The sequence below is a fragment of the Mastigoproctus giganteus genome, chromosome 4 (assembly GCF_048544385.1).
Source record: "Mastigoproctus giganteus isolate SK-2022 chromosome 4, ASM4854438v1, whole genome shotgun sequence".
NCBI classification, from domain to species: Eukaryota; Metazoa; Arthropoda; class Arachnida; order Uropygi; family Thelyphonidae; genus Mastigoproctus; species Mastigoproctus giganteus.
Window position 1 is genome coordinate 2,597,232 of NC_143578.1, and position 26,242 is coordinate 2,623,473.

Consider the following 26,242-nt stretch of genomic DNA (forward strand, 5'->3'; position numbering starts at 1 on the left):
TCCACACATGTTAATTTGAGAAAACTTAGATAATACCTAAGCAACATCAGTTCATAGAGTTTGTTGTGTATTATATCTGTAAAAGTGCATGTTCTGCAGCTGAAAAAAAAAACTGAATGCCTCATGGGGGAGCCCTACCTAAGATCCTGATTTGAAGAGGCTCAAACATCTCCAACAGGATTCAAATCCAGACCTCTCCAAATGAGTGACCACTATCCTGTTATACTGGATTAACTTTCTTTCAACTTCCTTGTGGTATAAATGGTCTGTATGGTTCATTCCCTCTTCTAAAAATCAACCAAAATTGAATAGTATCAATATCTGTCTGTTTTTTTATCTGTTGTTTCTATTTCATATCTGCATCCATAAAGCTCTTTTGCTTGCTATTACCATAGTTTGCACACATTGTTGCCCTTCTTGTTTGTACCATGCTACTGGGGCACTTTTCTTTTTTAGCACTCTTTAAGATTTCTTTTGATCGGGTGTGTTGTGAGCAGTAACACTTAAAAAAGTATATTTTTAATAATTTATCAAATGAAGCTTGGGAAATTAAATGAAAAGTATATTTAAATAATGCAGTGTTTAATTATTAAGGTTGATAGACTATTTTCTTAAGAAAATACTTTATAAGGACAGTGAGGAAAATATTCATTTGTAGATAGAAAGATGATTAATGTTCAGTCCTCTTTTATAGGTGCAAGCAATTAGTTCAAGCTATAGTGCGTTCACTTTTTGACATAGTTGATTCCAGAAAAAAACAAGTAAAAAAATAAAATCAATTTTGACTTATAAATTACTTTTTAATATTTTTTCAATTAAATTTATTAGTGTGCTATCTTTAAAAATGTTCAAGGCGCATACACAACAAGCAGAAGTTCGAACTGCAGAAAAATTTATATGTTACTGAAACAATATTTGATTTTCTAAAAGAAGTCATTCTGCAATTTTGTAAAGAAGTCAAAAATATAGGATATCTCTTAAGTTCTAATATTGAAATTAATGGCTAATAACTGGTTGAAAATGAAATGGACCTTGAGGTTGTAACACAATCCAGAAGCTTTCTAGATAATGCATGGAGTACAACCAGTAACCACATTAAACCTTATCTTGACTATCAGGTCTGGAGGCCCCACTTCAGGAAGGATGTTGATTGCGTAAAAAGATACAAAAGAAAGCAACAAGACTAGTATTATTAGCTGCATCAGCAAAAAAAAAAAAAAAAAAAGTCTGTTCAACCTGTATCCCTTTTATCACCGTTGCTAGAAGGTACTGAACCAATTACCTTTTAAATGTCTCCACCTAGAAAGTTTATTCCAGGTCAACAGCATGCTGACCAAAGGTCCAGTCTGTTAATTTTCTTCAACAGTTTTATATTGATGTACCCTAGTTTTGTTTGTCCCATTTTAATCTGATAATTCCAGTCATTTCATTGCCCTCCCCTCGATTCTTTATACCTCAGTCAGATGAGATGTAAATATTAAGCTGTAGCTTTCTAAATACTTATCTAAATACAAAAATATGCTAATCTACTTGATTATGGCAATTCAAATTATTTATTAATTATATTTAGTACATTATTAAGTAAAAAACCTCCAAATTATTAAATAAACCAAACCATTATGAAGGTGCTCTGAAATTCACAACTGCACATATAGCCTTATTCCCAGAATTCCTTTGTAATCTCTTCTGTAACCTTCAAATCAAAGGGTCATCAACTCTATGAGTGGATGACCCTCTGCTACTCACACTACGCAAGCCAGCCACCTTTGGACTCTTTCAAGAATCTCTGTCTTTTCTCAAATGTGATGTGCAAACCTGACCACGCTGGTTGTGGATGCAAAGAGGTACTCAATACAGGAAGAGACTCCAACTCTGCAAGCTTCAAAGAGCATCTGTGTGAGGATCTGAATGAGATAGTTGAAGCTTAAAAAGAATTGAGCCGTACTTAATGATGGGATGCATATTTTTTCTTCCTAAGATGAAGCACACAACATGACATAAATTCAATTTAAGAACAAATAATTGTTTGACTGGATGTAAGGAAATTTGCATTTATTTGAAAGGATAATCAAAGGTAACCAAATTAAACATTTAGACTTATTAATGTGGAGAGCTTATTTAAAGATGGATGAAATAAATATTTGGAATAGTCCTATTCAATGGGAAACAGAGCACTTTGTTTTTAGGCTCCAATTAAGAGCACACTAAGCAAAGGACGCCTTGTATTTACAATGCTGAACAAAATAATAGGAGTTCATCCTTTTCTACATATTTTTTTTCATTCGCTCAAAAATACATTTCACTTTTTTTATGAAAATTATTGAAAAAGTTGGTGCACTAAGAAATTGAATGAAGAAAATATTGATTTCGCAGAAAAAAAAAAAATTCAGACATTATTACTAACAAACAGAACAGCAGCAGCAATTAATAGCAAATTTAAAAAGAGACAAAAAAAAAAAAAAAAAAAAAGGGAGTTTAAGAACTAAGCAAACCTTTACCAATAATTATGAGAGCATCCCTGCATTCATGTGAGGTCCCTATGGACTGGAGATGTACAGATATATCCCCAATTAACAAAGAGGAATCAAAGGGAGATGTAAGTAATTACAGTGGCAGACAAAAAAACTACATCACCTTAAAAAAAGTAACATTTGTAGTGAAATGTATAAGATATTGTTTGATTACAGTCATTTTATTTGTCGCTTGTATTGCATCAGACTAATTGCAAGGTATTGCATCAGCTGTTTCTATAAATATGGCGTTGGAAAGGTATACACGCTCATTAGTATCCTGTTTTGCGGAGTTGTAAGCATGGCTCCCTGTGTTCAGTCAACACCAAGACAAAAAAAGTGTAGCTGTTGCTCTGTCCCAGGAAAGGCTTTCTTTCTATGCGTGCTATCGCTGATAAAATAGAGTACCACCAGTCAACAGTATCCTAAGTGCTGAAATTAAAATGTGAAACCAGTGATGTGAAGAGAAGACCTGGATAAGGTTGTAAGAGAGTGACTACACCTTCTCAAGATCGGTATTTGAAATGGCTATACCTTCGTAATTGCCATGCTAGTGCTCCTGATCTAAAACTGGACTTGGAGATGGCCTCTGGTGTTGAAACAAGTGCACAAACTATCCAAAGACAGCTTTCAGAATGTGGTCTGCATGCCTATTAGCCCAAGAAGAAGCCTTTGTTGACCCAACAAACGAGGAAGAAACGACTTGCTTGGGCTAAAATGCATGTTTCGTGGACAAAAGAGCAATGGGACACCATCTTTTCTTACAAATCGAAATTCAACCTACATGGCTCGGATGGGAAGCGATATGTCAGAAGACAAAAATGGGAGGCATACCATCCTGACTGCATAAAACTGACTGTAAAGTTCCCTGCCGGTCAGATGGTCTGGGGATGCATAACAAGCAAACGGGTGGGGTGAGTTAAGTTTATTAATGGAATGTTGAATGCAGAAACCTACACTGCTATCTTGGAGGATAGCAGTGTAGGTTAGGGATCACCACACAGATGTCCAAAACTACATTTTTTAACAGGACTTAGCACCTTGCCACACAGCCAAATTGGAAAGTTTTATGCTATTCAGATTTAATGATGAGTTTGTCTTCTTGTCTCACAAGACTTAAAACATACTTATACCAATGTTTTCCGTCATTTTTCTCTCTTAAGATGCAGTCATACCTCACAAATGCAGGCATTACAGTGTTGGACTGGCAACAGTTCACATTTGAATCCTATTGAAAATTGCTGGTACATAATGTCGTCTAAAATTGCACAGAAGAAGCCAACAGGTAAGATTCAGTTGCAGGAGAGCATTTTAAGGGTGTGGTACCACGAAATTGGGCAACAGTATATCCAGAAATTGATTAACTCTATGCCAGATCGTTTGCAAGGCTGTAATTGTGGCTCAAAGATGAACAACAAAATATTGAGTACAGTAAACCCCCACTATTCGCGGGGGTTACATTCCTGAGAAATGCCGCGAATACCGAAAATGCGAATATTGAGTTATGGCTCCCATAGTAATAAAGTGGTTCCGTTCCAAAGTATGAAATATATAGCATTAGCATTAGTAGTGGCATATGATGCAAGAAAGCAAGCTTATTCAGCATCAGCCAAAAAAAAAAAAAACACCACTCCCATTTCACCCCTCCATTCGCTCGAAATACCTGTCCAGTTGAGCCTTAAATTTGTTTAGGCTATCAACTTCAACAACAAGTGATGGAAGTCGGTTCCACCAACCAACCCACCCGCTGGCCAAAGGCAAATTTCCGCACATCTATCCGACATCCGCCCTTCCTCAATTTGAATTTATGCCCTCTGAGGTGATTATTCTGAGCAAGATGAAGAATCCCATTGGCATTGAGCATGCTTAAACCATTCAAAGCCTTATACACCTCTATCAGATCACCTCGCCGGTGCCTAGTCTCCAGACTCTGTAATTTGCAAAACTTAAGCCTTTCTTCGTAAGAGCAACCCTTTGTTCCATTCACTAATCTTGTTGCCCTTCTTTGTACCCGTTCCAGCAGCTCTACATCCTTCTTGAAATGAGGCCTCCAGACCTGTATACAGTACTCAAGATGTGGCCTAACCATTGCCTTATACAAGGGAATAATCACCTCCTTATCCCTGCTAGAAAAATTCCTGTATATCATTGACAAGAAATATAAGAAAAACTAGTCTAAAATTTTGTCTATGTATGTATTATATGTACCTTCATAATATGACTATGTACATAGACAGTACATAGTGAAATGCAAGCATATGGCATCGAAATGAAAATAAGAAACAATTTAGTATTAAATGTAATATTTATTAGAAATTTCAAACCAGCGCCTTTGCTAGCAAAAAAACTTATCCCGCAGTCAGTACTATCACCAGTTTCGCTAAAGTGTTGATAAAGGAGTTTTGCCTTTTCACGAATGATGAGTGAACTTAACGGAATTTTATTTTGAGTTCGCTCTTCTATCCACAGATTTAAAGCTTTTTCCATTTTTTCTAATTTAACATCACGAGTTACAGAGCAAATTTTTGAAGCAATTAGCGCGTTTTCACGGACACTACGGCGGATTTTTTCTTCCGATTTCTTGATTGATCGTACCGTTGACTCATTTATTTTATAATGTTTTGCCACTGAGGAGACACTTTCACCATTAGAAATTTTGTCTATTAACTCAATTTTTTTGAGTTATTAGACAAATGTCATCACCTTTGATCTTTTCACATTTCCCTTGTTATTCGTAGCCATATTTTTGTACGGGTTAGAAAGAACTTGTCCACAATAAAGTCACTTTCTTCCGTTAACACACCCGAAAAAGTCTGTTTTACACTGCAAAATGGTAGATTTATCACTTTTGTAAGCGTATCAATTTATAAATTTATTCAATTTATAAGCATATAAATTAAAAGCAAACGACGAAACCTTCCATGATAAACGCATAACACATACTGAACAAGGATTAGCGAGAAACATCCACGCTCGCGATTTTGTCACCCCTCCCCCCCACCCACTGAGCGCTTTTTTGACCGGGAAAGATAATTTTATCCACGCCCATGATTTTTTATGGCGGAAAATGTTCACGGCACTTTAAAATTCACATTTTTTCAGGTTTCATTTTATATTAAATCAGCGACCGCAAATACAGATACCGTGAATAGCGGGGATTTACTGTATTATTTTGCTGATTTACATTACATAATACTATTACATTAACTTGTCATTTCAGTTTATACACATAATGAAATAAAATGTGTTTTGTTGTCATGATTGCCATTTGTGTGATTTCTCATATTACCATTAATTATGCATTTTACTCTTTGGGAAGATATTTATGGCAGTTAGGTACATCAGGTGGAGTCTTTTTATTTGATTTCATTCACAGAGATATATATCCCATCTAACAAATGCATTTCGAACATTTCTGCAACCCACAATTCAGCACAAAACACATTATTTGCAAAATTCACAAGTGATGCAATTTTTTTTTGTCTGCCACTGTATGATGTAAGTAATTACAGAGCTGTTAGCTTGACTTCTGTCTAGGAAAAATAATGGAGTTATTAGTTAAAGGACTAATGCAGAAGAGAGAAATGCAGGTATACTGCAGTCACAGCATGGATTTGTTAAGGGGCAATCTGTTTGATCAATCTGATTGGGTGTCTGTGATGCAGTGACCAAGGAACTGGATGCAAAAAATAAACTTGATATCATATACTTGGATTTCGGTGAGACTTTTGATACTGTTACACATTAAAGATTACTGTATAAATTGGAGCAGTGTGCTCTTAAGGGCCAGTTTCTGTGATTGATAAAGGGATGGTTAGGTGTAGAAGACAGGAGTGATTATCAACGGGCACTGCTCTTCATGGACTAAGGTTATTAGTGGAGTTTCCCAGTGTTTAGTGTTCAGGCCATGGTTGTTTTCTATATTTATTAATTATGCATATTAGGCATAATGTCTTAAGTTTGCTAATGATGCAAAGTTTGGCAGGGTAGTTAATCACAGTAATCAGGGTATGCTACGGCAACAACAAATTAAGCAGAGGAGCTGAGAAGTGGCAATTGAAGTTTAATATTGGCGAATGTAAGGTACTTCATATGCAGTAATCCCAGATTAATGTACCAGCTCTGTGGTACCACACTCAGGGCTGTATAAAATGAAAAAGGCTTAAGGTACAGTAGGCCCTCATTATAATGCTGTATGCTGATTCACTATAATGCTGTTCTTATATTATAATCCATATCTCACTCTAACGCTATCACAACTCACTTTAACGAAAATGTTTCATCTGATGTAGTCGATAGTTTGAAAATGAATAGCAAAGTTTCCCATGCTGACTTGTGAAATTTTCTCCCACACTAATTTAATTGCACTATAGTGACTTGTTACATACTCAACATTTTAAAAAATGATCAAGTATATTGCTTGTAATATTTTCATTATATGAATTTATCCGAAGTCTAGTCATCACTCGGTACAGTGTTAGACCTCATCCGTAACGGACAGTTTACTCGAACATTGTATCATAATTAATGCAACACAGTTACATTTTCGAAGATTAATAAGAATTAAAAAGGAACAACATCTGGGCGCGGTACGAAGCCTACTAAGGTAAGAAAAATACTGAATTTGAAAATTAAATTATACGTTTTGAAGCGAATCGATTCCATTCAACGACAAATGGATGTGTGCAATAATTTAGGACTGGCAGGTTCAACAGTAAGAACAATTATAAAAAATAAAGAATTAATTTTAGCGGTGGGAAAGGCAGTTGTTACACTACAAGCAACTAGGCCGGATATTATAATTGAAATGGAGAGACTTCTGAATAATTTTATTTAAGATCCAACGCACAATTCCATTGAAGAAAAAGCGATTAGCCTATATGATGACCTGAAGAAAGCTCACCTTTAAAAAAAAACAAAGGAAAAGAAAAGTGGAACCATTTAAAGCTAGTAAGGGCTGGTAAGACAGATTTAAAATCCAGGGAGAAGCCGCAAGTGCAGATCAAGAAGCCGAAACTTTCAAGAACTTCTAAAAATTATTGAAGAGTGGTGTTAAACTTCTCAACAAGTTTTTAACATAGATGAACAGGATTTTTTTTTTTTTTTTTGGAAATGAATGCCTAAAATAAGTTTCATATCGAAAGAAGAAGAAAAAAACATGCCAGACTTCAAAGCGGCGAAGGATCGGTTGATTTTATTGTTGAATGGTAACACTGCAGGGATTTTAAAATAAAACCCCTTTTAGTTTACTAAGAAGACGGCCAAAGTACAACCCAAAATCGACCAAAGTTACGAAAACTTGGCAGCCCAGGGCCATCGGATTAATAAATTCGTGATTTTAATTGGCATTTTAAGTTTAATTTTGATACGTAATGTAGTTACTTACCACATAATTATATATGTATGTAATGGAGATTATTTTATATGTACAAATTTTTTAATATTAAATATTTTGATCTACATATGTGTGCCTTTTCGCTACTGTTTATTATTGATTAGGAAATATCGTATGGCCTAGACCGCAACTCACAAATACATATGTTACATTATGGGAATACGGTGCTCACTTAGTCCTCTGTTTTTCGGGAACGAATTATCAGCATTAAGCAGGAGTCACCTGTAATTCTACAGTCAAATATAAAGTTATCTGAGCAGAACAGTGAAATATGAAGTCCTCAATTAGCAAGCCCAAGGGATTTCTAATTGAGGTGTTCAATGGCTTCAGTTGGCTAGGGCTCCCTACAGATATAGCTAAGATAACTCTGTGTTTAATTCAGTAACTGACCATTTTGCTCCATTATATCTGACCTGAAATGATTACACAATAAACGAGCTCACTTTTTTTTTTTTTTTTGAAAATTACCTTAAGCTCATACTGTCTCCTGCCGCAGCTAAACGTAAGAAAAAGGACATAACTGCGTTTACCTCTTACACCTTCAGATCTTAAGATGCACAAGAATTTTAGGAGTAATATTTTTCAAGAAAATAAATGTCTTATGGTCTGGAAAATATAGTATTTAAAATATTCATAATGTAAAAAATGGGCCTACTCTAGCTGAGAATTAAAAAGTCAGTTAAATAAAGCAAACTGAAAATAGCCAAGGCCTAAATTAGCATTAGCAGTGACAAATTATGCAAGAAAGCAAGCTTTATACAGCTTAACCACAAAGAAAAAAAAAAAAAAAAAAAAAAAAACACTTCCCATTTCACCTAATCATTCCCTCCAATAGTTTGTCTACTTCTTCCTTGACTTTATTTAAATATTAACTTCCAGAGCAACAGATGAAAGTTTGCTCCAAACAGTCAACCGCCCACTGGCTAAAGGCAAACTTCTGCACATCTATTTGAATTTGTACCCCTCAGTGTGTGGTCTGAGCAAGAGGAAGATTCCCATCAGCATTGAGCATGCTCAATCCATTCAAAGTCTTAAACACCTCAATGATATCAACTTACTGGTGCCTAGTCTTCAGGCTGCAATTTGTAGATGTGAAGCCTTTCTTGGTAAGAGCAGCCTTTTTCTCCACTCGCCAATCTTGTTGCCCTTCTCTGTATTCATTCCAGCAGCTCCACATCCTTCCTAAAATGAGACCTCCAGACCTATACACAGTACTCAATGTATGGCCTGACCATTGCCTTATACAATGGGATAATCAACTCCTTATCCCAGTTAGCAAAATTCCCATGTCATTGACAAAACCCCATGAGGTTTTGTCATTAACAAAACTCCATGAGCTGTCCTGACAAGCCTGTCTGCATTGCTCAGAGAAATTCATATCTGACTGCATAATTACCCACAGATATTTTTCATTTTTACTACTCTGGGTATAGTGCCACACAGTTGGTGCAGGATAGATGTGCAGAAGTTTGCTTTCAGTCAGCTGGTGGTTGATTTGTTGGAAAAAGCTTTCATGTGTTGTGGAAATGGATGGGTTGAATAAATTCAAGGAAGAACTAGACATTCTTGGAGGGTAGGGTGGGTGAACTGTGTAGGTTTTTTTTGGGGTGGAGATGATGCTTGCTTTCTGTAATAGCAAATATTAAAAAAAAAATTATTTGCAAATATAAAAAGCAAATAAAAATAAATCAAATATAAAAAAAATTCTGTAATAGCAAAAAAAAAAAAATATATATATTATATTATGATGCTTGCTTTCTGGCGATAGTATTCTGTCATTGACCACCCTGCCAACCTTTGTATTATTTGCAAACTTGGACATTAAGCCTTATATGCCTTTATAAATATCATTAAAAACATGGAAAACGACAGTGGGCCTAATATCATCATACTTCTTATGTCAAGCACACACAAAGGCATCCTCCTTGGCTATATCATGTCTCGTTACAGATAGCTCTGCAAACATCAGACAAGCCTTACATCTCATAAGGCTATGATTCAGAGACAACTGCCTTCCTGAACTCTCCAGAGCTACAGCATGCCCACTAGCTTGAGCCCTTTACTTTGCTGCTCTGGTCTGAGGCATGATTTCCCCTCAAATTCAGTGTAATTAATAATACTTCGCTAAACAAATATATCTGATGCAGTAATAACACTATGCACCAGTTATGCTATGAAGTTACATTATTAATTATATATAATTAAAATTCAAATGTTCTTATTGATACACCAATTTATGCAGCAGTAATACTACCACACTACCAAGTTTGCATTATGTGTATTAGGTTATACCTTGAAAATTTAAGTTAATTATAATACATAACAATTATCCAATTGATGCCAACCTAAGTGAGTCTAACTTCAGAGCTACCAATTTATCACAATTAAAAAATTTGAATGGCCCTACCATTCACTTTATGACTATAACAATGGCAGCAGATTTGAACGATACAAAGATTCTATGTATATTAAGTAGTAACCAATGAAATCTCTAGCTAAATTAAAAATAAAATGAGTGAGACTAGGACTATAAATCTACTTATAGAGTTTGATTTATTATGATATTTAGGTCAATAAAAAAGCAAAATTCTTCAAAAACATATTGTTTCTTCGAGATAAATTCTTTGACTGATTTTCTGGAATATCACTTAATATTAATCCAGTGGTACATAACACAGTAGAATACACCTGAAATAACACAAAAAGATTACAAGAAATAAAGAAGTTGACCATTAAATGCATTCTTCCCTCAGAAAGTTAAAAGTATTTTATTTTTTATTTTTAAATTCAGTTTTAAAAGATAAATTGTAATTTATTTTATAAATTACAAAATAATCAATTATGAAAATCATTTTATTATGAAATTGAAAACAATAAAAAATTTTAAAAATGATATTTTTAAATTTAGTTTTAAAAGATAAATAATTATTTTATAAATTACAAAATAATCAGTTATGAACATCATTTGATTATGAAATTGAAAACAATAAAAATTTTAAAAAATGATAGTGGAAGGAATCAAACTGATACTATCAAAGCTGATATTTAAGTCCTGTGTGCTCTTATGCAAAATCTCATTAAATGTAAAATCTAATTAAAGTACAATATACTATCTTCAAATCACATTTCAAGCTTTACAAGTTCTTTCTTATGTAGAAAAGTCTGATGATTGACATGTTTGCCTTTTTAATAGGTTATCAAAGATGTGGATTGGCATCAGAAGGTCTTATTCCATCATTTTGTAAAACGGCCGTCAGGAAAATATTTCCGTAAACATCCACCTATTGTAACATCCACTTTCACCACAGCTGGAGAGTGGATTAGCATAGATGAACTATCATGGAGGTTTAAGCGAAACAAGGTAAAGCAAGGTACAACTGTAATCATTATATGTTATACATTTATTATGCAATGTGAACCTGTCATTGTAATGTCATGAAATTATTTGACTGTGTAGTCTGGTCTTAGACTTTGTATTTTCAAAATTTAAACAAAAATCATAGTAATGGTAATTATAATCAGTCACAAAACAAATTCATGGACTGCCTGACACAAACCTTCAAAACACTAGAATAGATGTTCAGAAATTTGCATTTAGCTAGCAGGTAGTTGATTGCTGGAACAAATTTCCATCTGTCGTTGTGGAAGTTGACAACTTAAATAAATTCAAGGAGGAACTAGACAAACATTTAGAAGGAATGGATGTGTGAAAATGTTTTTTTTTTTTTTTTTTTGGCTGATGCTACATAAGCTTGCTTTCTTCCATGCATCACATGCCTCGATTACTACTACTAGCTTTTACAGTAGTTTTTAAATGTCTGAAAGTAACATAAGTAATATGAACAGAATCAAATCTGCATTCAAATTTATTGCTTTAAAATCCAGGTAGAAATAGTCGTATTGTTGGAGAATTTGCATAGAATCACACCACACACATTGTGCATGTACATGCACACACACACACATTGACATGCACACACACACACACACACACACACACACACACACACACACACACACACACACACACACACACACACACACCCAAGTGGGTACAGTGCCTGCCTGACAACCCAAAGGTTGCGGGTTCGAATCCCACCTCGGGCTTGGATCAGAGTAAAATGCAAAAACTTTGGGAGGTGCATTATGGCCACAGAAGCCAATGTGCCAACAATTAACAAAAAAAAAAAAAAAACCACACACACACCAGATTCGTTTAGGATTGGTGTACTACACTGGATTTTCTGTTAGGCAATGTAAAAATGTTTGAACAACAATTTATATTGACAGGATATGGCCAAACTGAAAGCAAGTATCCAATTATCTGTAGTAGGGTGGCTCATGTGAACTCCAGAGTGGTACATTAGAATTAATTCATAGAAGAAGACTAGGATCTGATTATCCACAGATATCCACTTTTCCTACATTCACTACAGCTACAAAAAGGCATATTTCTCCCATTGTTCTGTATTCATGGTTGCGAGAACATGATCAATATAAAAGGAGACCCAAAGCATTAGGTATCCCACTTAATGCTATCCAAAGATAGTGGCTAGTGCTATGAACGTGTGAACAATTAAGACTACCATACTATTCATAAATGAATCTATGCTCCACTGTAAACTGATAGCCTGAAACAGTCTGTGACTATATTGACCTACATGATTTTGTGAAGCCTGTGTTAATGCAAGATGTTGAGATAATTCTACTTCAGTGCTAATGCAATCAGGTGCAGTCAGAGAGCATTTCCCTTTAATAGATGAAAATGCCAAACACTTCTCACTAAGTAGACTTCAATAAATAATATTTTGAGGATAATCGAATCAAGTAAACCATTTGGCCTCCCTACCTCTCACACTTTGAACTCCTTTGAAATTAATGGGAAGCCCTTGGGCATGCTTTATTACATATGCCATGTCAGCAATACCTTGTCTTTTGTTTGTTGAAATTTGTATACTTTGTTTTCAAATTTGCTGAAATGTTAGTAGATTTCTGTGCCAAACATTTGGTTTTCAAACATCACAGAAGGACTAATTTATAAAACATATATACAAATACAGTTGAATAAACAGTTATAGGCATCTTTAATACTTTGAAATTGAGCTGTACAGTTATGTCTGTTTTGCTTATTTCACTATCTTGCATCTCAATGTTGTGGATATATCTCATCACTGTGTTGTTCAGGTCTTCATAATGCCTGCCTCCCTACCTATGAGACTCCAAGAAGAATCAAGACCCAGGTCTTGGTAGTGGCATACACTTTAAATAAAAGCAGTACTTTTCTCCATTGAAGCAGTACTTTTTATTTAGAGTAGTGTAATATTAAGGCAACTTGTGGCAAAGTGCCTCCACAATATTAAGCTAAGTGACAAACCCAGTTTACTCACAGCTGTAGTTGTAGTAGTAGTGGCACGTGATGCAAGAAAGCAGGCATATGAGCTTATGCAGCATCAGCCAAAAAAAAAAAAAAAAAAAGTTACAAAACAATCCCCGCTAAATATTTGTCCAATTCCTCCTTAAATTTATTTAACCTATCAACTTCCACAACGACAGATGGAAGTTTGTTCCAGCAATTAACCACCCGCTGGCTAAGGCATATTTACGAACATCTATTCTACATCTGTCCTTCCTCAATTTCAATTTATATGCCCCTTAGATTCGTAATCTGAACAAGTGGAAGAATCCCATCAGAATTCAGCATGCTCAACCCATTCAAGGCCTTATACACTTCAACCAGATCACCTCGCAGGTGCCTAGTCTCCAGCTGCTGCCATTTGCAGAACTTAAGGTTCTGCTGGTAAGGGGATCCCTTCATTCCCCTCACCAATCTTGTTGTCCTTCTCTGTACAATCTCAAGCAAATTAGCATTAGCATTAGTACAGGCATTTGATGCAAGAAAGCAAGCTTATGCAGCATCAGCCAAAAAAAAAAAAAAAAACCCACTTCCACTTCACCCCTCTGTTCGTTCAAAATACCTGTCCAGCTGAGCCTTAAACTTATTTAGGCTATCAACCTCCATGACAAGGGATGGAAGTCTGTTCCACCAACCAACCACCCGCTAGCTAAAGGCAAATTTCCGCACGTCTATCCTACATCTGTCTTTCCTCAATTTCAATTTATGCCCTCTCAGGTGATTATTCTGAGCGAGAGTAAGAATCCCATCAGCATTGAGCATGCTTAAACCATTCAAGGCTTTATACACCTCTATCAGATCACCTCGCTGGTGCCTAGTCTCCAGACACTGTAATTTGCAAAACTTAAGCCTTTCTTCGTAAGAGCACCCCTTTCTTCCATTCACTAATCTTGTTGCCCTTCTCTGTACTCGTTCCAGCAGCTCTACATCCTTCTTGAAATGAGGCCTCCAGACCTGTATACAGTACTCTAGGTATGGCCTGACCATTGCCTTATACAAGGGAATAATCACCTCCTTATCCCTGCTGGAAAAATTCCTATATATCATCGACAATACACCATGAACTACTCTTGCAGCCCGTCTGCACTGCTCAGAGAACTTCATATCCGCCTGCACAACCACCCCCAAGTCCCTTTCATTCTCTACCACTGTCAGTGTAGTACCACAGAGTTGATACGTTGCTCTGGGGTTGCTGTTTCCCCTGTGTAGTACTTTACATTTGTCAATGTTAAACTTCATTTGCCAGCTCTCAGCCCATCTGCTCAACCTTTCCAGATCCTGTTGCAGCAGCATAGTGTCAGTAGTGTCCTTGACAACCCTGCCAACCTTTGTATCATCTGCAAACTTGGACATTAAGCTTGATATACCATCATCAATATCATTTATAAATACAGAAAACAATAATGGACCCAACACTGAGACCTGAGGGACTCCACTAATAACATTAGTCCAAGATGAGCAGTGTCCATTGATTACCACTCTCTGTCTTCTCCCCCTCAACCACCCCTTTATCCATAGCAGCAATTTGCCTCCAATGTCACACTGCTCCAATTTGTGTAGCAGTCTTCCATGTGCAACAGTATCAAAAGCCTTTCTAAGATCCAAGTATATAATATCAAAGCTATTCCCTGCATCCAGTTCTTTTGTGACTGCATCATAGTATCCAATCAAATTGGTCAGGCAAGACTTCCCCTTAACAAAACCATGCTGTGTCCGAGCTATAACTATAAGCTATAACTAAATGATCCTGCAGTGCTTCTTTAACCAGTGCCTCCATTAATTTTCCTGGAACAGAAGTTAAGCTCACAGGTCTATAATTACTTGTGTCAGCCTTTGATCCTCCTTTGTGAATTGGGGTCACATTTGCACATTTCCAGTCTATGGGTACCTCCCCTGAGTCCAAGGAAGCTCTCATAATTATGGCTAAGGGTTTGCTTACTTCCTTTGCTGCCTCCTTTAATATAACTGGATAGATCCCATCCACCCCGGGTGCTTTTCTTGTGTTTATCTTCAACAGTTTCTCCTCCACTTTACTCTCAGTTATTTCAAGATTCTGTAGCTTACTGCTAGAGTTGAATACACCTCTGGCATTCCCCTCGCTGAATAACTCCTCATGTGTGAATGTCGATGCAAAATATTCATTTAGTTTGTTAGCTACCTGAGCAGGATTATCAACAGTTGACCCATCAATATCAAGTGGACCAATCTGATTCATCCCCTTCCTTCTAGAGTTTACATAAGTAAAGAACTCTTTGCTGTTTTTCTTTGCATCCCTTGCCAAGGATTTCTCGTAATCTGCCTTCGCCTGCCTAACCTCCTTTGTAACTTGGTGGCATATCAACTTGTATCTATCATAGGCTTATCTATCAAATCTACATCCTTCCTAAAATGGGGCCTCCAGACCTGCATGCAGTACTCAAGGCATGGCCTGACCATTGCCTTATACAGAGGGACAGTCACCTCCTTTTCCCTGCTAACAAAATTCCTGTATATCATTGACAACACCCCATGACCTGCCCTGGTATTACTGTCTGCATTGCTCAGAAAACTTCATATCTGACTGCACAGTTACTCCCAGCTCTTTTTCATTTTCTACCTCCTTAAGTGTAGTAACCTACAGTTGGTGCGTTTCTCTGGGGTTACTTCTACCCATATGCAGTACTTTGCATTTTCCAATGTTAAATTTTCTAGATCCTGTTGCTGAGCAGGATCATCAACAGTCGAACCATTGATATCAAGTGGACCAATCAGAGTCATCCCCTTCCTTTTAGAGTTTATATAAGTAAAGAAATCCTTGCTGTTTTTCTTAGCATCCTTTGCCAAAGATTTCTCGTAATCTGCCTTTGCCTGCCTAACCTCCTTTGTGACTTGATTACAGAGTATCTTATATATATCATAGGCTTCCGTGTCGCCTGATAATTTATATGCATCCCATGCATTTTTATTCTCTGCCACGAGTCTCTTTAGTTCATTTGACAACCATTTAGGCCTAAACCTTGAACAATATTTCTTAATAGGTATGGAATGTTTAATAGCTTCTACTATTAAATCCTTGAATGCCTCAGACTTAGAATTTGCTGTTGGTAACATCATCAGTTGGTCCCACTGTACAGAATTTAAAAACTGTCTGAGAGAAATTGTGTACAGAAAGAGGCTATGCACATTTTTTTTTTTTTTTAATGTGAACCCCAAACACGAGAGGTATTAGAACCTATAGTACTTAGTACCGTGCTTGGGTTGGAGGTTGAGAAGACGAAAGAAGATATTTGTTGACATTGGACTTGAACTCCTGTAGACTGTAATTTTCAGGAAATACGTATGGAGGAAGGTTGTTCCAGAAAACGGCAGTTGAATGAATAAATGAGGAAGATGAAAAGTTGGTTCTGTGGGTTTGAAGTTGGACAGTAAATGGATGTTGGCTGGTGGCGGCACGTGTTCGGACTGTTTTGAAAGAGAGAACGGGAATTATAGAAGCCAATTCAGAAGAACAGTGCCCATGGAAATATCTGTAGAAGAGGCATGCAGCAGAAACAGTGCGTCTATGAGAAAACAAGTGGAGAGACTCTGTTAGAGATGAATCATTAATTAACCTAACTGCCCTCTTCTGAATGGAATCAAGGAGCCTGAGAGAGGTTTTGGGGGCACCACCCCAGATGTGGGAACAATATTCCAGGGCAGGGCGGATTTGCGATTTATACAGAGTGAGCAGCTGTTTGGAAGAAAAGTAACGCCGAGAGCGAAAGAGAAAACCAAGTTTTTTAGATGCAGAGGAAGCAATATTTGTAATGTGCTTGTGCCAAGAGAGATTAGAAGTCAGGGTAATCCCCAAAAGAGATATATCATTTTGCCTAGAAATCGGAGTGTCACGAAAGATAAGCATAGGAGCAGAAGAATGCTTTTTGCGAGATATAAGACAAGACTGAGTTTTAGAAGGTTTGAAATCAACTAAGTTGTCTTTGCCCCACTGGAAAATTACCCGAAGATCAGCATTTAAGGAATTGGTAGCAGATTTTCAAGAAGTTGAAGCTGATTGAGCAGGACAAGGTTTCTCAAAATGGAAAGTGGAATGCAATGTTCTATCATCGGCGAAACTATGGATAGGATTTCCAGTCAATGGAAGAAGGTCATTGATATACAAGAGGAAAAGAGTGGGGGAAAGAACTGAACCTTGGGGGACACCGGCATTAGTGGAGAAGTTAGAAGACAGAGAGCCATCTACCATCACCCTCAGTGAGCGATCAGAGAGAAAACTGGATAACCAATTACTAAAAACAGTTGGCAAACCATAAGATGGAAGCTTGTTTAGAAGACCTTTATGCCAAACACGATCAAAAGCCTTTTGAGATGTCAAGAGCAACTACTTGTGTTTCACCGAACCTTTCCATTGAATTAGTCCATAAATGGGTAACATAAGCCAGAATATCACCAGTGGATCGACACTGACGGAATCCATACTGGCGATCGTTGATCAGACGGAAGGTTTCTAGGTAGTTTAAGAGTTGGTGGTTAATTGATTTCTCCATTACTTAAGAAAGAGTAGAAGTAATTGTGATGGAACGATAATTGGATGTGAGGGATTTGTCTACCTTTTTAGAAACTGGCTGGATATGAGCAAATTTCCAAGCAGAAGGAAAAACACCTTTGGAATAAGAAAGTGAAAAAAGGCGGCAAAGAATAGGAGTAAGTTCAGGAGCACAGGTTTTGAGAACAAGTGGAGAAATACCATCAGGACCTGGAGCTTTCTTAGCATCAAGATTCGTCAAAATCCTTCTGATATCCTTTTGACAGAAGTCCACAGTAGGCATCGAATGGAGCTTGTTGGGAATGGTGGGAGGTATTTTACCAAGATCATTAATACATGAGCTGGAAGAAAAATGGGATGCTAGCAGGTCAGCTTTATCCTTTGCTGAAGTGACAACAGAACCATCTGGTTTGGAGAGAGGTGGGAGCAGTGATCAGCAAAAGTTGCTGCCAATAGCTTTGGCAAGAGACCAGAATGCTCGGCTACCATTAGGGCAAGAAGCAAGTTTTCTACTCTTAGCCTGTTCAAACTCTAGTTTGGACTGATTAATAACATAACTGCCTTTACAATTGTTGCGAGCTTTGGTGTATATAGAAAATGAAACTGTAGAATTAGAAACAAGCCAATTACGATATGCAACATTCTTCTCTTGGACAGCCTTAGCACATTTATTGGAAAACCAAGGTTTAGATAAAGGACGAGATTTTAAAGTGGAGTGTGGGATAAAAGATTCCATTCCTGCAAGAATAATTTCACTGACACGATCTGAGCAAACGTTGACATCAGAAGTTTTGAAACAGTAATCCGACCAAGGAAAAGAAGAAAAGAAGTCTCGCATGTCGTCCCATTTTGCATTCTTGTAATGCCAAACAACACGAGGTTGGGAATAGCCATGAGATAAAGGTTCCATTGGAGAAGAGACAATCACCAAGTTGTGATGTGAAGTGCCTAAAGGAGCTCTCACTTCGACCGTGTACTTAGAAGGGTTGTTTGTGAGAAAAAGATCAAGTGTATTGGCTGTATGATTAGGATTGTCCGGTATTCTTGTAGGTAAATGAACAATCTGTGCTAGGTCATTAGTAATTGCAAAAGCCTCAGCATCTCGACCTGCTGGGTTGGTGTGACTAGAAAACGGAAGCCAGCTGGAGTTGTGAACATTAAAATCACCAAGGAAAATTACCTCACTGTTAGGAAAGTTGGACTGGAGAAAGTCAAGTTGCAAAGAGAGGAATTCAAAGAGCTCCAAGTGATTAGTGGAGTTGGGAGAACGGTAGAGACAACAGATGAATTTGACACAATGAGGTAGAGAGATTTTAAGCCAGAGAAGATCAAAGAGAGGAGATTCCAAATTACCAAGTCTCTGACAGGGAATATCAGAACGGACATATGCACAAGTACCACCTTTGAGGCGAAAGGAATCATACAGCGAATAATTTGGGCATCTGAGATGAACAGTAGTTGAATCAACCGATAACTGAGATTCTGTCAGAAAAAGTACATGGGGTTTGGCAGACTGCAAGTGGAAATGGACATCTTTGAGATTAGAATTGAGACCACGTATATTTGTGAAATGAATTAGGAAGTCCTTGGGAGGTTTAGATCTTTTCACAGATAAGCTTGCTCTATTAGTTTTGACAATTCATGTTGTATTCAATAGTAATAAAAAGTGTGTGGGACATGCTGTATGAAGTAATGAAATTTTTGGATAGGGCGTACATGTGGTAAGAATGATCCTTGACGTGACGTGGCCTCGACAATGCTCCCCGCATACACACTACTCGGACTCCCTCCAGTCACTATCTGGCAGAGTAGAGGTAGCAAGATTATACACTAGCTGATCCGGAAGCCTCCTAGAGAGTTACAAATAGGTTCGGTCCGGTGTACTAACTAGCGGCCATCCTGCGAACACCGTTTTAGAGCTGTACCCTCGAAATGTAAGGAATATTGGATCTCGTCACGACGTTCATCATAACCTCAAAAGTCATGAATCATACTGCATGATGGAAGAGATAGGGAAGGGTTGACCAGAACTTATCTCTAGAGACTAAACATGGGTTCCACCACTTCAAGCCTCCAATAAGCAAAGTGGTGGTATTTCACCGGTTGATGAGAGTCATCTACCACCTAGTACTGCCTGGTAACATAAGAGGGGCGGCGTTCCTCCATGTGGTGTGGGCACCACACCTTGACCCCTGTTTACGTTGGTTCACACCTGGGTGGTCACCCACCATGTATTAGTGCATCGAGGTTATACCCAGGATTACTAACATTCCCACCATCGTGAAGGTGCAAGCAGAGGATTTGGCTGTCACAGACTGTCCGGACTTCGCCGAAATTGGGTCCACTTGACTTGAGTATCACCCGAATATCAGTTCCATCAGCGTTTTAGACTCCCAGGTAGCAAGTACAGCTTGTCTGCCATATCTGAGAGAATGTCTGTGACAACCTCAAGGACCAAAGGATAGGTAGTCCATACATGTGCAATGGCTCTGTGATATGTTACTAGGTGGTCACTTAAGATTTGCTTAATGGGCTGTACTTTCTTTTATTGTTGATTCAGGACCTAAAAAAAGTAAACAAGTTGATTACCTTGGAAACAAGTTAAATCAACTTGTTTCCAAGTTACAACCTGTTTTTGTATTCCTACAATATCCTACCTTACCTTTAAAGAAGATGCACTCAAAATGACCACTTCGTGCTTGAATACACCACTGGACATGCTTCATTATGGACTACCTATCATATTCAAATATTTCTGGTATTGTTTGGATTTGTTGGCATCCTATTCTACACATTGGCAGAGCATTTCATTGTTGTCAGTAGATGTATAGATTTCAGATGACTCCACAGCTAAAAATCAAGGAGATTCAAGTCGGGGAAGCAATCAGGTCATGCAGGAGGGAATCTGTGGCCCATCCATTAGGGAAATGCTCGTCCTATCGGGATGAGCATTTGGTTACTTTCCTAAATTGAGACTGAGCTCCATCATGCATAAACCTCATGCAATATCAGATAGCAAGAAGAACTTCATCTCCAGTTAACCTTCTGGAATTAATAATAGGACTGATTAATTTAGTATTAATGTATGACCAGGTAATAATTCCTGCTCATACATTAATACTAAATTGTTGCTTGTGCCTTGACTGGATTATAGCGTATAGATTCTCATATGTCCAATAATGAGTATTGTGAAATTTATCTAGCCATTTTTAGGGAAGCCAGCCTCATCGTCATGGGTAAATAAAGTGTACTTTTTGTACTTGCTTTGTTCTCAAAACAAATATAAAAAACCTTTCATTTTGGGAAATCAGCTTCAGTAAGACCTTGTAATCTTTGAATCTGGTATGGATAAAGCTGTTGTAAAAACTGAAATGTCTTCTAATCTGGTAGACAATGATTAGAACCTTTCTGTTTACAAACATCTTTCTGAAATGGACTTGGCAAGTCCTTACATGAGATGCACATGTCACATTCCATCCAAGACTGCAACAGCCACTCTGTCTCTTCAGTCTAAATTTTTCACTTTTCAGAAAAAAAACAGATGTGATTCTTCATTCATCAGCATCTCCATCAAGCTAGCTATCTGTTTTGATCTTGATCCTAATGTACGGGTTTCACAGCGAAGTGTACAGAAAAACTATTTTAGACTTACTGATATTTAAACTTCTAACTTTAGCAGATTTGTTATCTCCAGTAAGAACTTACAATTACAAACAATAAAAATATAATTTCAAAATATAAATTCAGAGTATAGATAGTATGAACCAGAGCTGTAATGCTCAATGCATTCCACGTTGATATCAATATTTGTAAAATAATAAGATAAGTTTACCTCAATATAGTACGTAGAACACTTCCGTATGATACTCTCCAAAAATTAAAACGAAAAAATCGAAAATCTTGCATTAGAGTAACAAATACTTAAAAATCAATTTAACACATGTTAAATTGATTTTTAATTGATTGTGCGTTAAATTGATTTTTAATTGATTGTGCATTAAATTGATTTTTAAGTATTTGTTACTCTAATGTAAGATTTTCGATTTTTTCGTTTTAATTTCTGGAGAGTATCATATGGAAGTGTTCTCGTACTATATTGAGGTAAACTTCTCTTATTATTTTACAAATTCAGACTGTATATACTGGAATAGTAATTAATTTTCATACCTACTCAGAGAACAACAATTATTTTTACCAGAATTTTGAAAAAAAATGGTAAAGAACACATAAAGTGATCTAATGGAAAAGTCTAGGCACATACTGCTTTTCATTGTTTTAAGGTCCTGAACTGATCCTGAAAGTATGTCCCACCTGTTATGAAATGCTGTATATATTTTTGGTTTTCATCACATTTTAAAATGAGTGATTTTACTGAGAAGTGAATATGCATCAAATTTTATTTCAAATTAGGGAAAAGTTAGGCAACCCATGAATTTTTAAAAGCAGCTTTTGGAGAAAGTACTATTTGTCATACAATGACTTCTGTAACAGTTCTCAGAGCTTAAAAACAGCCACTTCTCCATAAAAAATGATCCTCACTATGAAACCCTTCATCTTCAGAAACCAATGATTCAGTTGCTTTTGGTTTGTCTTTATGATTGATCAACATTTAACTATCCACAAAGTTGCTAGTGAAATTGGTATTTCTTATGGCTATTTCAATAACTTTTAACAGATTTGGGAGTGAAATTTGTTTTGGCCAAGTTTGTGCCTCACATCTTTACTGCAGAGAAAGTAGCAGGTTCTCTAATGTCAAGATCTTTGTCAACATGCTGCTGCTGACTCATGCTTCATTTCTTCCATCATTACACATAACAAATTATGGTCATGAGTTATGGTTATGGAATGCTATACCCATGGCCTTAAAATAAAAACCTAATCCTCTCAATGGGAAACACTGTCTTCTCCATGGCGGAATAGGTTAGGGAGGCGAAGGCAGATTACGAGAAATCTTTGGCAAAAGATGCTAAGAAAAACAGCAAGGATTTCTTTACTTATATACTCTAAAAGAAAGGGGATGAATCTGATTGGTCCACTTGATATCAATGGTTTGACTGTTGATGATTCTGCTCAGATGGCAAACAAACTGAATGAGTATTTTGATTCTACATTCACACATGAGGAGTTATTAAGGTTTGGAAATGGCAGAAGGTTATCAAATTGTAGCAGGGTGCTTAATGATTTTGTAATAACTGAGAATAAAGTGGAGGAGAAATTGTTGAAGTTAAACATAAGAAAGGCACCTGGGGGAGGGGGATGGGATCTATCCAGTTGTATTAAAGGAAGCGGCAAAGCAACTAAGCAAACCCTTAGCCATAATTATGAGAACATCCTTGGACTAAGAGGAGGTCCCCACGGACTGCAGATGTGCAAATGTATCCCCAATTCACAAAGGGGGATCGAAGGGTGACACGAGTAATTACAGACCAGTTAGTTTAACTTCTGTTCCGGGTAAAATAATGGAGTCACTGGTTAAAGATGCATTGCAGGATCATCTAGACAAGACTGCAGCAATAATTCAGACACAGCGTGGGTTTGTTAAGGGAAAGTCTTGTCTGGCAAATTTGATAGGATATTATGATGTGGTTACAAAGGAACTGGATGCAAAAAATAATTTTGATATCATATATTTGGATTTCAGGAAAGCTTTCGACACTGTTGCGCATGGAAGACTATTGTATAAATTGGAGCAGAATGTTATTAAGGGTAAGTTGCTACAATGGATAAAAGGATGGTTGAGTGGAAGAAGACAGAGGGTGGTAATTAATGGGTGCTGCTCTTCGTGTACTAATGTTATTAGTGGAGTCCCACAGGGTTCGGTGTTGGGTCCTCTGTTGTTTTGTATATTTATCAATGATATTGATGAAGTTATATCAGACTTGGTGTTGAAGTTTGCAGATGATACAAAGGTTGGCAGGGTTGTTAATGACAGTAATGGCAGTGTGTTACTGCAACAGGATCTAGATAATTTGGGCAGATGGGCTAAGAAGTGGCAACTGAAGTTTAACCTTCACAAATGCAAAGTACTGCATATGGTTAGAAGTAACCCCAAGAAACATACCAACTGTGTGGTACTACACTTAAGGTGGTAGAAAATGAAAGAGACCTGGGAGTAATTGTGCAGCCAGATATGAAGTTTTCTGAGCAATGTAGACAGGCTGCCAGGGCAGGGCATGGGGTTTTGTTAATGATATATAGGAATTTTGCTAACAGGGAAAAGGAGGTGATTGTCCCTCTGTATAAGGCAATGGTCAGGCCACGCCTTGAGTACTGCGTACAGGTCTGGAGGCCTCATTTTAGGAAGAATGTAGATTTGCTCGAGCGTGTACAAAGAAGGGCAACAAGATTGGTGAGGGGAATGAAGGGATCCTCTTACCAAGAGAGGCTTAAGTTGTGCAAATTGCAGTGGCTGGAGACTAGGCACCTGCACAGTGATCTGATTGAGGTGTACAAGGATTGAGCGTGCTCAATCCTTGAATGGATTGAGCACGCTGAATTCTGATGGGATCCTTCCACTTGTTCAGATTACGAACCAATGGGGGGCATAAATTCAAATGAAGAAAAGACAGATGTAGAATAGATGTTCGTAAATTTGCCTTTAGCCAGCGGGTGGTTAATTGCTGGAACAAACTTCCATCTGTCGTTGTGAAGTTGATAGGTTAAATAAATTTTAGGAGGAACTGGACAGGCATTTGGAAGGAATGGTGTGATATATATATATATACAAATTTGTATATATATATATATATATATATTTTTTTTTTTTTTTGGATGATGCTGCATAAGCTCAAACACTTTCTTGCATCACATGCCACTACTACTACTACAAAGCAAGACAATTTCCATTAAATGTTGAAGATCATGTCTTCATATTTTATAATCGTCAGAGCATTGTTCATTATCAATTGCCCTGCATGTCAAACAGTGAACGAGGAATACTACAAAACAGTGATGATACTGTTTGGAGAAAATGACTGTAAAAGTGGGCCTCAAGGAATTGGTGTTTGTGATCGCAATGCTCTTGCACACTAACACTTTTCATTCAATAATTTCTTGTGAAGTACTCCATCACTGTGGGCCCCCCATCTGCTATACCCACTAAATTTAGCTCAATTTGTATGTGTGTGCGCACACACGCATTAGGTCACAGTTTTACAATGACAGGAAATTCAGAATGTAATACAGGAATTATTAGAAATTCTAAATGAAACATTCGTGAATGCTTTAAGAAATTTTAGACATAGGCTATTTTTAAGAAATCCATCCAAATAGCTGGTAGGCTTCATTATTCCCTAGATATTCTTCCAGGGCCCCAAATTTTGATCATTATATATAATATAAATAGTACAAATATAAAAAAAAAAAAATCATAGAATTAAGAAGAGGTTTTTGCAGTTAACAAAAGGGACAAGTTAGGTGAGTAATTCTTCTTGCATTTAAATCCAATAAGATTAACAAAATGTGTTCATTCAGTTCATTGCTATAACATGCTCCTGCATATAAATTAGAGAACACAACGTTCCTCTATGAAATAAATTTGCATTGTTTCATGGGGTTTTTCAAAATTGCCAAAACTTATTTCCAATTTTCCAGTTTAGATGTCTTGCAATATCCCCTTGTTTCATTCAAAAAGTCAATAAATACAAATATACAATAAGTCATTTATCATTCTTTAATATCTCTCATAATGGCTTTGTGTGTGCAAGTTTCAAATAGATGTATTTCTGTATCCGTTGCGAATTGGACACATGTTTATATGAACTTTTTTTCTCAGAATAATTGATACTATAACCTCCAAAATATTTACTATTCTTCCTGAATCACCCTTTATACTATATGGTTTGGATTTTTCGAAAACTTAATGAAGTATCACTTCAACTTTAAGGGAAATCAATTACAGTGATAGACTGCAAACATGTATTAAAAGCCTTCATTTAAAAACTGGAAATATTTGAAAGCAATATAATGAGAAAATAATTTCATGGTATGATTAGCTGAAATCAATGAATCTCTCATCGTGAATGATCTTAAGAATTATTCAGATCATTTGTGTTCTTTAAAAGGTGAAATGAAAAATAGATTTTCAGATTTATTTTCTTTTGAAGTGAAGCTATGGCTGTTAGATCCAACTGGATGCAATGCCAGGTCTACTAGTGAAGAAATTCAAGAACTCATTGAATTAAATTGCAATGAAGAATGCAAATATAAATTTTAAAAAAGTGGAATGGCTGAGTTGTGGGATCAAAAACAACTAAACTTGTTTATCCAACAGTGTGGTCTGAAATGGCCAAAGTACTTCTTTGTTTTCTAATGTCTTATATGGTTGAAAGTGGTTTTAGTTCAATAAATAAAATATTAACAAAGGAAAGAAGCAGAATTGATATGTTCAAGAGTAGACATTA

General features: G+C 36.8%; 1 protein-coding gene across 1 annotated transcript in view; it reads left to right on the forward strand.

Annotated features, from left to right (window-relative positions):
* Window positions 1–26,242, forward strand: part of PGAP1 (GPI inositol-deacylase) — a 166,468-nt gene that overhangs the window by 87,318 nt on the left and 52,908 nt on the right. The window contains exons 11-12 of the mRNA XM_090371276.1: window positions 695–761; window positions 11,099–11,266. Of these exons, the coding sequence (XP_090227402.1) occupies window positions 695–761; window positions 11,099–11,266 (235 nt within the window). The remainder of the gene's footprint in view (window positions 1–694; window positions 762–11,098; window positions 11,267–26,242) is intronic.